The following is a 15,200-nucleotide window of genomic DNA, read 5'->3' as shown; positions in this document are numbered from 1 at the left end:
TTGATTTGCTTTCTCATTTCATATTTGAGAACGATGGGGAGTGGTGCGTAGATTTCAAATCAGGATTTCGAGAGCTTTTCATCTTGTTTGTCTACCTACCTACCTAATGGGACTGAGCTGTGGGGGCCGAAAAGATTGAAGGATACCACATAATTGTTAAGAGACCTCAGTACCAGCTTTGAATGATTTAAATAATTGCTATGATAATAATGAATATGATTGAGACGTCGATAATCTGATGTGATCTATCGGTAGTACTCTTGTGCTAGGGCATGTACACGTATTTGCAAACAATTATCCAAGTACTAGGTAGTGTTCCGGCCAACCTAAGAAAAAATGACCATGTCGATACATCTTGAAAAGGAACACTAACAAGGGATGACGATTGCTCATACCCCCCACAACCGCAGCAGCCCAGATTCCAGAACATTATACTCAATCAATACTTACAATACTTACGACGACAATCCGAAAATTTTCCAAGTCGTGAGGTTCATTAGAAATCGTCGACTTCAGCTCTCACCACTGTTAATTTTTTTCCATTGTTTATTTCAATACTTTGCTAGCGGTATATCTATCTATCCTCGAATAGTCCGATTTCCCCGCGTTCCGAAGACCCAAAAAGTCTCTTCGTCCTACAACAAAGGGCAACCATACGGCCACTTGCATTTGAAGTAAAAGATAAGAAAAGAAATCTTTCATACTAGAAAAGGAAAAGAAGAGCTATGCCACAAGGAAGTGGTTTCCACCCATTTGGTGGCAGATTATCCAAGCATATGGGCAATTCGGTATGTATCAAGCACATGCGGACTTTGCTTGTCAATTGGTGACTCCGGTGGAAGGGCAGTCGCAGCAATAAAGCAATGCGCAACTTGGAACTGACAAACACAATTATTGTAGCTTTCTCCTGAAGCTGCATATCTGAGTTGTGAGTTTGCCTTTTTATGGTCGCTTTCACGTCGCTGCGGGGTTGCTCCGGCACATTGCTAACACTCACCTTGTAGACTATGATGTACGATGTAGGTTTTTTCCACAATTTTGAAGAAGACACACACGAACTGGCAGACTGATCTATGGCGATAACAGTGACAAGAGAAGACGTTAATACGTTGAAGGATGACTGGCTCACGGATAATGTATACTTTCACATCATTCCCTTTCCCCAAATCATTACTGACGCAATCTTTGATAGACAATCGCCTTCTGGCAGGAGTATGTGAACTCTGTTCCCCCTTTCGCAAAATAGTTGCCTTCACAAAAGCCACTACTAAACATTCCCTTCAAACAGATACCTCGAGAACGAATACCTCAAGCGATACCCCTCCTCCCACATCGTCTTACTCCGCCCCTCCATGGCATATATGCTACGAATGCACGAAAACCCAGTCCTACTCAGGTCCGCCCTTCCAGACTTCCGTCTCACCACTCACATCTTCCTCCCCATAAACGATAACCGCAATGTTTCTCAAGCAGAAGGTGGATCTCACTGGACACTTCTCCTCGTATCCGTTATCGATGGTGTAGCATTCCATTATGACTCTCTCTCGCCCTCGAATTATGAGGAAGCAAACACGACGACTTACAAACTAGGTCAGTTATTGGGCCGTCAGTTGAGATTTCTAAATCTTCAGGATACTCCCCAACAGCTGAATGGAAGTGATTGTGGGGTTTACGTGTGTATTATCATGCGCCATTTGTTGTTGAAGAGATTGTTGTGCGCAAACGCGAAGGAAAAGGTTTCTATGAGTATGGGAGGAAAATTTATTGATGCAAGTGGAGCGAGAAAGGAGATGCTGAAGATTATTGAGGGGTACAGGAAGGAGGGAGAGAGAAGGAGATCGTAAGTTTCCACCATCTTCAACATCTCCACTACGTGGGTTGAGCGACCGGAATGAATTCCTCCTGACAGAATTACAGACAAGACGAAAGTCGCAGCTCGTCCCCTTACCAAAAGGGTAATCGAAGTCCTCCCCGAATCGATTCATGAGCTACGCGTACATGAAAACGACTATAAGAAATCTTCAGGCGTTACGGATTTATGACAGGGCTGCATTGGGCAATGAGCGAGACGAGCGATACGATACGAGGCACAAGAGACATGATTACATGCTATTTCTTTTTTATACGATCACACGAGGCGAGTTTTGCGTTCTGGCAAATGGGGATGAAATGTGCTTTGGGGGTTGAGTTGCGAGCTTTACTAGCGATGGCTTCAGACTTGCATTGTGATTTTGGTGGCATGAGGGGCATGTAATGGTACAGATTGTACGAAGTGGCGAGACTTTTGCTAGGGTTAATGGTTGCTTGGGAGTGGCTTCTTTGTATTGAAGAAGAGAGATAGAGCCCAGTCTCGTTACTGGTATCAATGAAATTCGAGCATGGTATTATTAAGTTTAACTTCGTGCGGTGAATGTCAGTTTTGATATTCGTGCTGTTATCCTGCTACCAAAACAATACCAAAACGCTCAGTATATATTTGGGCGTAGGCCCATGCTTGCCGTTGACTAAAACGACACCGTGAGCAACCGGTATTTTGTTTTTACAATTTTGATCTTTCCAACACCTTCGTCAACTTTGGTTCCTCTCTAACCCAGAAGCTTCTTTACCGTACTAGGAGGATTTCCACACTCCTCCAACAACTTTTTATGACCCTCCATAGCCCCCTTACAAAAAGCTTCTAAGTCCATTTTCTCAACTCTCTCCCATTTCCCGTCCGCACCCCCATCAAAAACTTCCATACTAAACCATCCTCTGAATCCCGTTCCGAGCACCGCTCTTGCTACTTCTACTATAGGTAGATAGCCCCCGTTAAATGGATATGGTCTAAAATCATGACTCCATTTACCCCTCGCTCTCAGCTCTTCCTTTTCCTTTTCAGCAGGGGTGGTGGGTATAGGTACAGGCGGTTTATATGCGTCGGAGATTTGAAGGAGGTAAATTTTTTCAGGGGGGACGGTGGTGGTGAGGGATTGCAGAGATTGGGTGAAGTTCATGTGTAGTTTTGCTTGGGTTCCTAGATGCGAAATAAGTCCTGAAGAGGTGGTTGGGTCGCCATATTCGCCGCCGGCGGTTTGGAAGGTGTCGAGACAGAGACCGATGTTGGGGCGGTCGACTAGTTTGACGATTTCCCAGACGGAGGCCCAGGTTGGAGCGTGAGTTGCCCAGCACCTATAGCGAGGAGTGTCAGCTTGCGTCGATAAATGATGGGATGGGGTGGAAAAGTAAAAGAGGGGAACAGGGGTTTCTTACCAATTCTCATAAGCAAGACGGAACTTATGTTCCGCGAGCAAATCACACAACTCCCTCAAATCATCCGCCAAAACATGAAAATCCGACGAGATATCTGGCGAATCCGAACTTCCCACTTGCAACATATCGGTACCTACAGCCTCCATGATACGAATCCAACCCTTCGCCCGATCAAAAGCATCTTTCCTTTCATTCGATCCCTGTGGCCATCCTTCAAAGTTCGAGAATGGCTGTAACATCATTATTTCCAAATTGTTCTTTTCGCATAGTTTTTTGACTTCGGTTCCGGCTGAACATAATGAATCGTAGTCATTTTCTTTTATATCTTTTTTATGCAAGGTCGAAGCGAACGAAAGCAGATCAGGAAAGCCAAGTTCAATGGCTGTGAAGCCTGCTGAAGAAATTGCAGAAAGTTTAGAAGAAAGAGGGGTCGAAGATGTGCCAACAGAGACACTGGCGAATGACGCTGGGATTTGAGTGAGAGATTCTGGAGAGATGGTCATGGTGAAAAATTGATTTGTTCAGAGAAGTTGTGAAACCCAATTGAGCTTTAAATTATGGACGGGAGTCAAAACACTGAAGGTGCTGATTGCTTTTTATATAGGAAGTGACGTCAGGAAGGTGGTGGGGCAGATGTTTCACGTGATTGTTTATCATAGAAAGAGTTTCGGAATCATTCGGGAAAGCACTGTCGTTCTCCTGTGTCAGACGTCTTGGAGGATCTAGAGTTTGATGGTGGTGGAGAAGATTGTATGTTTGCCAATGTTTGGGTGACATCGGCAGTATCATCGGCCGGCTGCAAATACGCGATTCATGATGTACCGAATCCTCTCATCCACTCGAATGATACATATTACTCCGCCAAGTTGCATGAAATGTATCTGTGGGTATTCTTTCATGTGAAAAAACAGGCTTTTAGGTCCATCGATTGTAAATTGATAGATAGTAAAATAATAACACGTACCATACTTGTGGTAATTGGGTATCTCAAAACAGAAAACATGTCCATGTCCGGTGGAAAAAGTAAAAGAATCAAGACTTTTTGAACTCCTCCTTCTGCTCCATGGTTTGTGAGATGAATCCTCTCAATGCGGCCCATCTACTCGCAGTCCCTGAAGCAGCTGGTACTTCTTGACCCTCCGCAGCAGTGACGTCTTTCGGTTTGTCCTCCGTAACTCCAGCCAATTGTGCCATATTCTTTCCAAATCTCTCCCTCTCCATAGCCTCCAACTTCTCCCTCTTCTTCGTTGCTCCAGGTCGACTCTTCATACTCTTTTGTTTGATCTTTCCACTCTCTCCTCTGCTGATCTTCTCCAAGCCTTCTCCCTCAAAATCTGGTAGCGCATCTGCGAGACTTTCTAATGTGGTGACCAATTTCTTGTTTGGACGTCTGCGCTTGAGGGGTTTTGAGTTGCCCTTTTCGATGCGGTTGACAAAGGCGGAATGCTTAATCGTTCGTTTGTCTTTTTTGGACTCGATGAATGAATCGGATATAACGGCACCTTCACGATGCACAGGTGGAACGTGGATACCTGAGCCTGCTTGAGAAGCCTTCGCGCGCATAGAATTTCGCTTTTTGGGTGCGGTGGGCGCCTGTGAGTTTAGTTAGTTTTGCGACTCTAATCAGGAGAGAGAAATATTCTTCCGGGCGTACCATGATCGCGAATTAATTATCTCTTGAAATTTCAAGTGTTACAAGAAAACTTGCTTGAAAATTGGTGAAAGTTGTCAGTAAGAGATTTGGAGGTAAAAATGTTCACTGGTGCATTGAAAGCTCAAAGGTCTAGGTTAACTTAGCGAATAAAAAAAGTTGTCCGAACTATTTTTTATGAAGCGACTTTCATAATTTACCTACTCACCCACGCTCTAAAAATCACAACCACAGAAAATCAATATGAATTCCGCTGAGGAAAAGACAAGTGCTTTACGGCGTCAAATAGCTGATGCCGAGACTCAACTTGCCTCCCTAAAACTACAACTACTGAGCATCGAAGGGAAAGATGATAACTCAAAAGATCCTGAAGTCACAGAAGAAGGAAGTCTCGTGACTCATGACGAAAGCAAATGGCCCATGAGTTTGGAAGAATACAAGCGATATGGAAGACAGATGATTGTGCCTGATATTGGTATTCAGGGTTAGTTGTTAGATCTCTGGATAATTTTTTGATTTTTGAATACCCTACTAATCACGATTTAGGACAACTACGACTAAGATCAGCCTCTGTGCTCCTAGTAGGAGCTGGAGGTTTGGGATGTCCGGCTGCTGCGTATATCGCCGGTGCTGGAGTTGGTACTATTGGAATTGTAGATGGAGATACTGTAGAAGAGTCGAATTTACACCGACAAATATTGCATTGTACAGATCGAGTAGGTGTTAATAAAGCTGTCAGTATTGCTAAATATATATCTGGGTATGGATCCTCCCCAAAATCCTGAAGAGCATACACATTAACGGCTTTCTAGCTTAAACCCAAATATAAAGATAAATATCTATGAAACACATCTTACGCCTCAAAATGCACAGGATATAGTCAAAGATTATGATTTGGTTCTCGACTGTACTGATCATCCCACATCCCGCTACCTTATCTCAGATATATGCGTTCTTCTTCAAAAGCCACTCGTCTCCGCCTCCGCTCTTCGAACAGATGGCCAGTTAATAGTATTAAACAATCCCGCCTTACCTCCCGGTGATCTATCAGGCGGACCATGTTATCGCTGTGTCTTCCCTAAACCGCCTCCCCCCGAAGCTGTGACAAGTTGTGGCGATGGAGGAATCATCGGACCTGTTGTAGGTGTAATGGGAGTTCTACAGGCTTTGGAAGCTATAAAACTTATTGCATCTGGAAAATTGGCCACTGCTGGAGAAAATAACGACACAAGCCCTACCCACAAGACGAATCCTACCACAATGTTGTTATTCTCTACAAATGGAACGTCGCCATTCAGAAATGTCCGTTTGAAAGGTAGAAGATCTAATTGTTTCGCTTGCGGAGAGGAACCTCAGTTGTCTCTTGAGCAGCTAAAATCTGGTTCAATGGATTACGTCTTATTTTGCGGCATGACGCACCCTATCAAGTTATTGAGTGACGAAGAGAGGGTTGAGGCAAAAGATTACGAAGAATCAACAAGGAGGAAGAAAAAAGACCATTTGTTAATTGATGTTCGAGAGAAGGTGCAATTTGATATCTGTAATATTGATGGATCACACAATATACCTTTTTCATTATTTCAAGGCAACGGAATCAACAAAGATCGCCCACTATCATCGCTCACCGATGGTCTGGACCCGAAAACCCCTATTTATGTTGTTTGTAGGCTTGGTAACCATTCTCAAGTAGTCACAAAAAAGTTGAAAGAAATGGGATTGGATCTCAAAGGCGACAGATATATTGGTGATATCAAGGGAGGTTTACGATCTTGGAAAGAACAGGTAGATGGCTCTTGGCCCGAATACTAGACTCTGGTGTCAGAATCAAGACGTTTGAATATTTGAAGGAGCGAAGTTGATATTTGAGTTGGTATTGTGTGCGAAAAATGCATAATGTGAAGCACCATAAGGAGTGGTTCCATGAACGCCAAAATGGTACAACTGCTTGCTAAGTTGATGTCCTTGCTTGCCATAAAAAACAATAATCATTACAACCCTCCATTCATTCCACCATTTTCCTATGCGTTCCTAGCTGAATTGAGTTTTACACGTATGTTTGTCGTTTCCTGTTGAAAGCTCTTTGATCCTTCAACCATTGCCTATAACCGACTACACTTGAGATTTTCTCGCCGTAATAATCTAAACAGGTCAATTAGCAGTTTTCTTCAATCATTCATTCTCCTCTTCACATGAACCTCAAGTCAAACGTACCAGGCACCGGATTCGCCATTGAACTCGCACTAGGGTCCACCCTATACTTCTTAACCCTCGCATAAAACTCTTTCTCTTTAATATCCATCTGCTGTCTAAACTTTCTGTTCTTCACATTGAATGCCGCAGTCCCCAAAATTGGTCCGGTCAACCACCCAGCTCCTCCACATGCGAATGTTACTAATCCTAATGTAATGAATGGATCCAATGGAATTTGTCCCACCAGTGCATCCATATCCGTATGTGTAAGAATCTGCGCACCAATTGCGAAACCACCGAATCCCGTGCCGAGGGAAGAACCGAGTTGGAACCAGCGACGGGTTCGACGGAGCTTGAAAAATGTGTTCCAATCTAGAACTTCGGTTTGCGCAGCGCTGGACTTTGAGGTTTTGGTTGGTGATGAAGATGCAGTTGTGGATGCAGAACGGGTAGAAGAGGCACTCGATTGGAATGTGACATTGCGTTTATATTTAGGGACCAGAGCTCGACGTCGCGAGCTTGGGGTTTGAGTATCCGGAGTGCGAAGAGGGGTAGTTGATGCAGTTTGATAGGTGCATGATGTGAGGAACGATGGTTGTATGCGGCAGCTAGCTGCTGCTGTTCTTAATGTTGGCGCTGAAAACAGCATTGTGATAGAGAGAGAAGTGATTGCAACTTCTGGTGAGTTTTTGTGGTGATGACGAAAATTGAAAGCTTTCTTGAGTGCTTGTTTGTTGATCCTGGTATTTTGATATTGATGGATAGATTCAAACCGGTTATTATTTTCTTAGGGCGGCGGTACTATTTATGAGTTTTGAGCTAGCGCAGTAAGAGCAGCTCGAAAAGACAATGACGATTCTGACGATTCAGTTTAGTAATTAGATTTCGTAAGAAAGAAACATTAATAAGTAAGTATACAGACTGATTAAAGTTATTAAAAGTCGATAATAAGAAAAGTAATTCATTTTCATTACGTTTTTAGACGTAAAAACGACTCTTTTAATTAACTACTCAAATGATTCAGATTAAGTATTACTCTTTTGATTTAAAATTCTTCTAAATAATTAAATATTTATCTATTCTAATTATTGAATGAAAATAATAAAAATGTTAACGTGTTTTATTAGTATACGAGTCATATCAGTATGCGAGTTATTTCGAAAATTATTTAAATTAAGCTTTTTAAAATATTAATATTTTAATAATTAATTATTATTTTCTTGAATAAAAGATCTTGAAAAATAATTAAAATCTAGGTTTTCTATTAATCTAATTTTTATAAAATAATTTCATCATTTTCTAAGAAAAAAAGGAAATTGTCACGATTTTCGTTACAAAAAAACTATTTTTATAATAACAACTTTATAAATTCGAATTTCTTAAAACTTATTAGTATTACTATAAGGATGATAAAGACAATATAATACTATAATTCATACTATTGTAATATTACTTAAGGTTCTAAAAGCTAGAACTACGATACGTCTATACTATAGTGTCGAGACACTAGCGCAAGCGCTAGTGCGGTTATATAATCCCTGTCTCGATAAAACTAATTAGATTTTTAAAATTTTTATATGTTCAAATATTTTGTATCAAATTTTCAGAAAATTATATTTATAAATAAAGAAAGTGTACGATTACGCATAGACGAATTTTGTATAACATGATTTAACACCGAGTATACTATATCACTAAATGCACCACTTTTACCTCAATTTGCACTCTTCAACTTCAATATACAATTTATTAATTATTTATTATATAATCAAATAAAAAAGAAGTTCAAATACTCTTAATTACTGAAATTGTTCAAAAAAAAAAAAATTTAATATTCGAAAAACTATTAAGTTATATAATATAATATATATAATATTTCTTTATAAAATAAACGGTTTATTCTTTTATATAGAAATTTAAATAAATAATTATAGAATAATTGATTTAGAAAAGAAAATACTTATTCAATATAATTGATATAAATAATAAAGGATTTTTATTTAAATTAAATAATATAAAAGATATAATAAATCATATTCTTTAATTACAAAAAACAAAGAAAATTAAAAAACTCTAAGTTTATCGATTTGTAAAGTATTATAAAAATTAAAAATATATTTTAATTATATTTATAACTTTCAAAGAATTCTTTACAAAAATCCCAAACTTATTAAAAACTAGTTTTATATAATTTCGAATATATAAACAAAATATAGTATTCTTAATTACAATTTTTATAACTTCAATGAAATCGGCTTTATAATAGATATAATATACCCCAGAATAGTTATAACTAGTATTAAATGAAATAACAAAAGAAAAACAATATAACTGGGCAATCGAGAATGAGCAACAGTAATTATATATAATAATAATAAAAAGAATACTATACCTCCATTTCTAATAATTCAAAAACAAATATATCTTTCTAATTAATATACTAAATCGATTTTCTTATAGATTAGACTATTAAACCTATATCTAATAAATAAACAAATAATAAAACAAAATTAGAATAATTGAAACATTTCAATAAACATATAAGAAATCGAATTAAGAGTAAATATAAAATGTTAGTACTAAATAAGTATAAAAACCATAAATCAATATTATTCTAAAATTATTACAAAAAGAATAATATTAAATGTATATATTTATTATTGTATTCAAATTATTTAATTCAATCTTTTGATATTAAATGTTTTAGTATTTTAAAATGAGAATATAATATTTAAATTGAAAGGTTTATAAAAATATATATTTATTATATTTCAAAAATCGAATTCTTTATAGCTTTTAAAACTGTATATTAATAATCAATTACAAATCAGAATATGAAAACTAAATTCCAAAAAATAGAATTAATTTTATTTAATTTTGAAGCTATATTTTCTAAATTGAATATTCAAATCTATATACCTACTCCCCTTCCTTTTAATTTAAATCTCTAGATTTTTTAAATATTTTGGAATCCTATAAAAGTTTTTTTTTAATTAATATTAATTAAATTTCGAATAATCTATTATTAATCAAACTCTTTTATATTTATATTTGAGATTATATTAACTTTAATTAAAGGTATAAAGAGATTAATTTATAAAAATATATTTTTAAATACAAAAATATATATATTTTGAAAAGCAAATAAGGTATTAAGTAAATCTTGATATATATAAAAAATTTAATTATATTAAAAAAAAGTATTTATTAAATAAAAGGCTTTTAATATATTATTTTAATAAAAGGTTAATATTTAGATTTAATATAATAAATATCAAAATAAAGGAAATTTTAATAAGAAAATATTTTTTAATTAATATTATAATAAATATGGAAAATTAGATTATAATTTAAGAATTTATTAAAATAATATAATAGATTCTAAATTATTAGATTTTTAATAGTTTTAATTAATTAATTCAATTATTATTAAATAATATAAATCAGAGAATACAAATTGAAATAAAAATAATATATTCAATAATATAATATACTTAATATTAAACTATATTATAAAATAAATAATTTATATAATATAGTTTATCATTAAATAAACTATATTATTAAATAAACCATTTTTTCCCTTAATTCATATCTTCAATTTCTATATACAATTTATTAATTAATTATTATAAAATCAATTAATTAAAAAACCTAAATCTTTTTTATTATCAAAACTATTTATAAAAATAAAAAACTAAATATTCAAAAAGCTTTTAAATTTTATAATATTTTTTATATAATTCTTTAATATAAAATAAATAATTTATTATTTTAAATAAAAGTTTAAATGAATTATTATAATATTATAAAATTAAAAGAAAAAAATGTTTATTCAATATATTCTTAATATAAATTCAAAAGGTTTTTTATTTAAATTAAAAAATATAGAAAATATAATAAATTATATTTTCAAATTAAAAGATATAGAATATATTAAGAAATTTTAAATATATTGATTTATAAAATATTAAATCAAATTAAAAATATATTTTAATTATATTTATAATTTTCAAAAAGCTTTTTATAAAGATTTTAAATTTATTAAAAAATAATGTCACTTAATTATAAATATGTAAGTAAAATATAATATTTTGAATAATAATTTCTATAATTTTGATAAAATAAACTTTATAATAGATATAATATACTTCAAAATGATTATAATTAATATTAAATAAAATGATAGAAATAAAATAGTATAATTAGATAATAAAAAATAGATTATAGTAATTATATATAATAATAAAAAGAATAAAATTATATTTCTATTTTTAATAATTTAAAAATAAATTTATTTTTTTAATTAATATATCAAAATCGATTTTCCTATAAATTAAATTATTAAATCTATATTTAATAAATAAATAAATAATAAAATAAATTTAGAATAATTGAAATATTTTGATAAATATATTAAGAATTAAAGAAAAAATAGATATTGAATATTAATATTAAATAAATATAAAAATTATAAATCAAGAGTTTTTTAAATATATTATAAAAGAATAATATTATATATTTAAATTATTTAATTTAATTATTTAATATAAATTGTTTAATTTAATTATTTAATATAAATTGTTTAATTTAATTATTTAATATAAATTGTTTTAATAATTTGAAATATTTATATAATAATTAAATTAATAAATTTATTAAAATATATATTAATTATATTTCAAAAATTGAATTCTTTATAGTTTTTAAAATTATATATAAAAAATAAATTATTTTTTAGAATATAAAATCAAGGTTTCAAAAAATAGATTTAATTTTATTTAATCTTGAAATTATATTTTTAAAATTAGATATTTGAATTTATATATTTATTTTTCCCTTTTTTGATTTAAATTAATAGATTTCTCAAGTCTTTTATAATTTAATTGAAATTTCTTTTAATTAATATTAATTAAATTTCAAATAATTTATTATTAATTGAATTTTTTTATATTTATATTTGAAATTATATTAATTTTAATTAAAAGTATAAAAAGATTAGTTTATAAAAATATACTTTTAAATATAGAGATTTATATATTTCGAATAGTAAATAAAATATCAAGTAAATATTGATATATAAAAAAAACTTAATTATATTAAAAGGGAATATTTATTTAATAAAAGGTTTTTGATATATTATTTTAATAAAAGGTTAATATTTAGATTTAATATAATGAATATTAAAAAGAAAGAAATTTTAATAGAAAAATATTTTTTAATTGATATTATAGTAAATATAAAAAGACTGAATATAATATAAGAACTTGTTAAAATGATATAATAGATTCTAGATTATTAGAATCTTAATAGTTTTAATTAATTGATTTAATAATTATTGAATAATATAGATTTGAAGGTGTGAATTAAGGGAAAAGTAGTTTATTCGATGATATAGCCCACTCGATGATAAACCACGTTACTAATATAATTCGCATACTAATAAAACACGTTATTAGATAATAAAAAATAATAATAAAAAGCTATAATTAAATGATTACTTTAAAAAAAAAGTAATTTGAGAAAAAAAAATTAATGATTTTAAGTTAATTTTTTAATCATCGAATCTTCTATAAATGAATATTATATATTAGAGACTAATCAAATAATTTTATAACTAATAATAATTACTCTTTTTTAAATTAACTTAAGATTCTATTCTTTATATCCTGATATTTATTAAAAAATCTTTATTCATTAAATCGTTCTCGAATTAAATATTACCTCTTTCTCAATTTATTCTTTATTAAAATTTAGAGATTCTTATAAAGATTATGTCTTTGATTTTAATTTTATTTCTTAATGAAAACTAAGAAGTAATCTAATTTGAGTAGAGAGATTCGCGTTTTTATTAATCTTAGATCAAGTTAATCTCATCTCTAAAACAATCTCGACTTTAATTTTCTTCAACACAATTTCAATTTATTTAACGGAATCAATTTCCCTACGGGGAGAAAAGAGTCTCCTTTAAAAATAACTCTTTCGATCTGTCTGTTAGACTTCTCAATGTCTTCCGAAAATAATTCAGACTTCACCGGGGAAGATACGTGTTTACCAAGGTCAAGATTGGCCTTCGATTTCAGAGTAGTCGAAAGACCGATTTATAAACCAAATAGCGGTCCACCGCTTCAACCAATTTCACTCATTCCTCCTCACGAATTAAGAGGAATTATCCTCGACTGTTTTCCATACCCGAAACCAAACGACCCTAGCCACTTCCTAGTAGGCTATGAAGAAGAGCCACATAATCGCATTATTATACACCCAAATAATATACGCAATTATGTATCAGAATATACCTTGGAAAATTGGGAGCATGAACGGAGCACTGCAGAAGAGAATCGTCTTATTAAAGAACTTCAACCTCGTTTGATAGCATCAGAAAAAGCAAGAGTATTGCGAGAATTGAAAAAAGCTGGAAAATCACGTGATGATCTCAGGGAGGAGGATGCCGAGCAGTATCAGGCTTTGGGGATGCCGAAGAAGAGGGGCAGACCTAAGTCTATGGCGAGTGTTTTCAAGCCAGCACCGAAGACAGTATCTGATCAACCAAGTGGGAAGCGTGGACCTGGAAGACCTCGAAAAGTGGTGTCAATTCAAGTTGTTTCGCCTACTACCTCTCATCCTCATCGGCCTTCTTTGTCTCAGCCATCTTTATCCCAACCATCTTTATCCCAACAATCTCTATCTCAACCCTTTGCTAAAGCACCCAGAGCAATGTTAGAGCATACAATTGCCGACTCAGCAACCGAAGAGGAAGATGAAGATACCGATTTAGCGCTTGATGATCATCTCAACCAAGAGGAAACCCATATATCTAACACCGCTATGAATTCGTCTACTACCCTGAGAGTTACGAGTCCGATAATGCAGCGTTCCAGTCAAGGTCGAGTAAACAAGACCCCTATTCAATCACCACAGAAGTACAAATCCTTCAAGATGTCACCCCACGATCGTCCCAAGAAAGCTCCAATTCTTCCTGGCATGAGTGTAAACGCATACCCATACGACAATTTAAAATCCAATGCTAGCAACAACAAAAAGAGCATAAAGGTCGGCAAAGGTTCAAGCACCCAGAACCAACCTCTAGCGAAACTTCAGTTACCCCTTCTATCAAGTGGCGAACAGTCCACTGGTCGTACATCTCAAGGCACAGGTCAGAAGCCTCAATCTAAAATTGTCGATTACTTCAAGGATTCTGGTACTAAAACACCTGCTTCGAAGACGCTTGATGCGAATCGAAGTCACGAGCCTTCGTCTAGTTTGAAGCGTAAATCTTCTCCCTTTATAGAACGAGAAGGTGAGTCAAGTGGAAAGTCCCGAAGTAAAACTCGAAAACTAGGAAAGGACTCCGATAAGCATTATGATACCGAATACAAGGAAGCTTCGAAAAAGAGGTCTGGATCAGCCACCATTGAGAATTATGAAACAAGCTTCGAGAAAAGATCAAGTGCACGACGTGGAAGCGATGCTTTCAAATTTCGTAGCTCTAGAAGTAGAAGTCGACGACTTGAATCTTCTCCTGGTAATAGGAGGGGGCTTGAGGATGAGGATGAGGATGTGACTGAAGATGTGGATGTGATTGAAGATATGGATGAAGGCGAACAGAAAGGCTCGCGAGAAGCTTTAGGCGGTGAACCGGCAACATGGGATGTAAAATCAATCTTGGATCACAAGTACGAATCGAATAACGGTGACAACAAGCAAGAATTATGGTATCTTGTTGATTGGGAGGGAGGTTGGAACCCGACATGGGAACCTGCTAATGGCATCTCAGAAGGGGCCGTTGATGAGTACATCGCTTCGAGGCAAGCTCAAGGACTTGGCAGTCTCTCTGTTTCAATTGAAGCGATAGATATAGGGTGAAATGGTGATTCTTTATCACGAGGCGATGATCTAGAACGCAGTATTGAGGACGACGGGTACTCGTAGTCTTTGCTCCAGGGAAGAAATCAGAACTCTGCGTTTTAAATGAAAGGAAATGGCAAATCAATATAGAGCAACGAAATAAATGTTGGGAGATAAAGTCGGGGTTGTGGATAACATTTTATCTGGCATCGGTGGATCATTAGGAGAATCATAATGGGAGGCGTCTGAGGCTATGCTTGGT

At 33.9% G+C, this 15,200-nt stretch overlaps 6 protein-coding genes across 6 annotated transcripts; 3 read left to right on the top strand and 3 right to left on the bottom strand.

The window, feature by feature from the left end:
* Positions 1-725: 725 nt before the first annotated feature.
* On the top strand, positions 726-1,987 carry EAE97_002828 (uncharacterized protein; the record flags this gene model as incomplete). Its single annotated transcript, XM_038873340.1, has 7 exons — positions 726-788; positions 901-928; positions 1,005-1,019; positions 1,087-1,136; positions 1,193-1,212; positions 1,289-1,840; positions 1,918-1,987. 7 exons carry the CDS (start codon positions 726-728, stop codon positions 1,985-1,987), a joined length of 798 nt encoding a protein of 265 aa, XP_038735203.1.
* A 404-nt stretch (positions 1,988-2,391) lies between these two features.
* EAE97_002827 (uncharacterized protein) lies at positions 2,392-3,752 on the bottom strand (the record flags this gene model as incomplete). The annotated part of the gene is made up of 2 exons (XM_038873339.1): positions 2,392-3,168; positions 3,250-3,752. 2 exons carry the CDS (start codon positions 3,750-3,752, stop codon positions 2,586-2,588), a joined length of 1,086 nt encoding a protein of 361 aa, XP_038735202.1. The 3' UTR covers positions 2,392-2,585.
* A 529-nt stretch (positions 3,753-4,281) lies between these two features.
* Positions 4,282-4,906, bottom strand: EAE97_002826 (uncharacterized protein; the record flags this gene model as incomplete). The annotated part of the gene is made up of 2 exons (XM_038873338.1): positions 4,282-4,842; positions 4,904-4,906. 2 exons carry the CDS (start codon positions 4,904-4,906, stop codon positions 4,282-4,284), a joined length of 564 nt encoding a protein of 187 aa, XP_038735201.1.
* Positions 4,907-5,143: 237 nt separating this feature from the next.
* On the top strand, positions 5,144-6,757 carry EAE97_002825 (uncharacterized protein; the record flags this gene model as incomplete). The annotated part of the gene is made up of 3 exons (XM_038873337.1): positions 5,144-5,384; positions 5,447-5,660; positions 5,713-6,757. 3 exons carry the CDS (start codon positions 5,144-5,146, stop codon positions 6,707-6,709), a joined length of 1,452 nt encoding a protein of 483 aa, XP_038735200.1. The 3' UTR covers positions 6,710-6,757.
* Positions 6,758-7,960, bottom strand: EAE97_002824 (uncharacterized protein). Its single transcript, XM_038873336.1, has 2 exons — positions 7,112-7,960; positions 6,758-7,039 (listed from the first exon to the last, which is right to left on the bottom strand). The coding sequence occupies exons 1-2, from the start codon at positions 7,737-7,739 to the stop codon at positions 6,945-6,947; spliced, it is 723 nt and encodes a 240-aa protein (XP_038735199.1). The 5' UTR covers positions 7,740-7,960; the 3' UTR covers positions 6,758-6,944.
* Positions 7,961-13,096: 5,136 nt separating this feature from the next.
* On the top strand, positions 13,097-14,956 carry EAE97_002823 (uncharacterized protein; the record flags this gene model as incomplete). Its single annotated transcript, XM_038873335.1, has 1 exon — positions 13,097-14,956. One exon carries the CDS (start codon positions 13,097-13,099, stop codon positions 14,954-14,956), a length of 1,860 nt encoding a protein of 619 aa, XP_038735198.1.
* Positions 14,957-15,200: the final 244 nt, after the last annotated feature.

The sequence above is a fragment of the Botrytis byssoidea genome (assembly GCF_014898295.1).
Source record: "Botrytis byssoidea strain MUCL 94 chromosome Unknown BBYS_005, whole genome shotgun sequence".
Taxonomy (NCBI): domain Eukaryota; kingdom Fungi; phylum Ascomycota; class Leotiomycetes; order Helotiales; family Sclerotiniaceae; genus Botrytis; species Botrytis byssoidea.
Note: the sequence above shows the minus strand (reverse complement) of the source record. Positions and strands in the feature narration are given on the sequence as shown.

Bases quoted from the DNA above. Each gene is read 5' to 3' on its own strand.
- EAE97_002824 (XM_038873336.1), bottom strand. From the start codon at position 7,739: ATGCTGTTTTCAGCGCCAACATTAAGAACAGCAGCAGCTAGCTGCCGC. The intron at 7,040-7,111 runs GTACGTTTGACT...TGACCTGTTTAG, and splicing joins AATGGCGAATCCGGTGCCTG to ATTATTACGGCGAGAAAATC.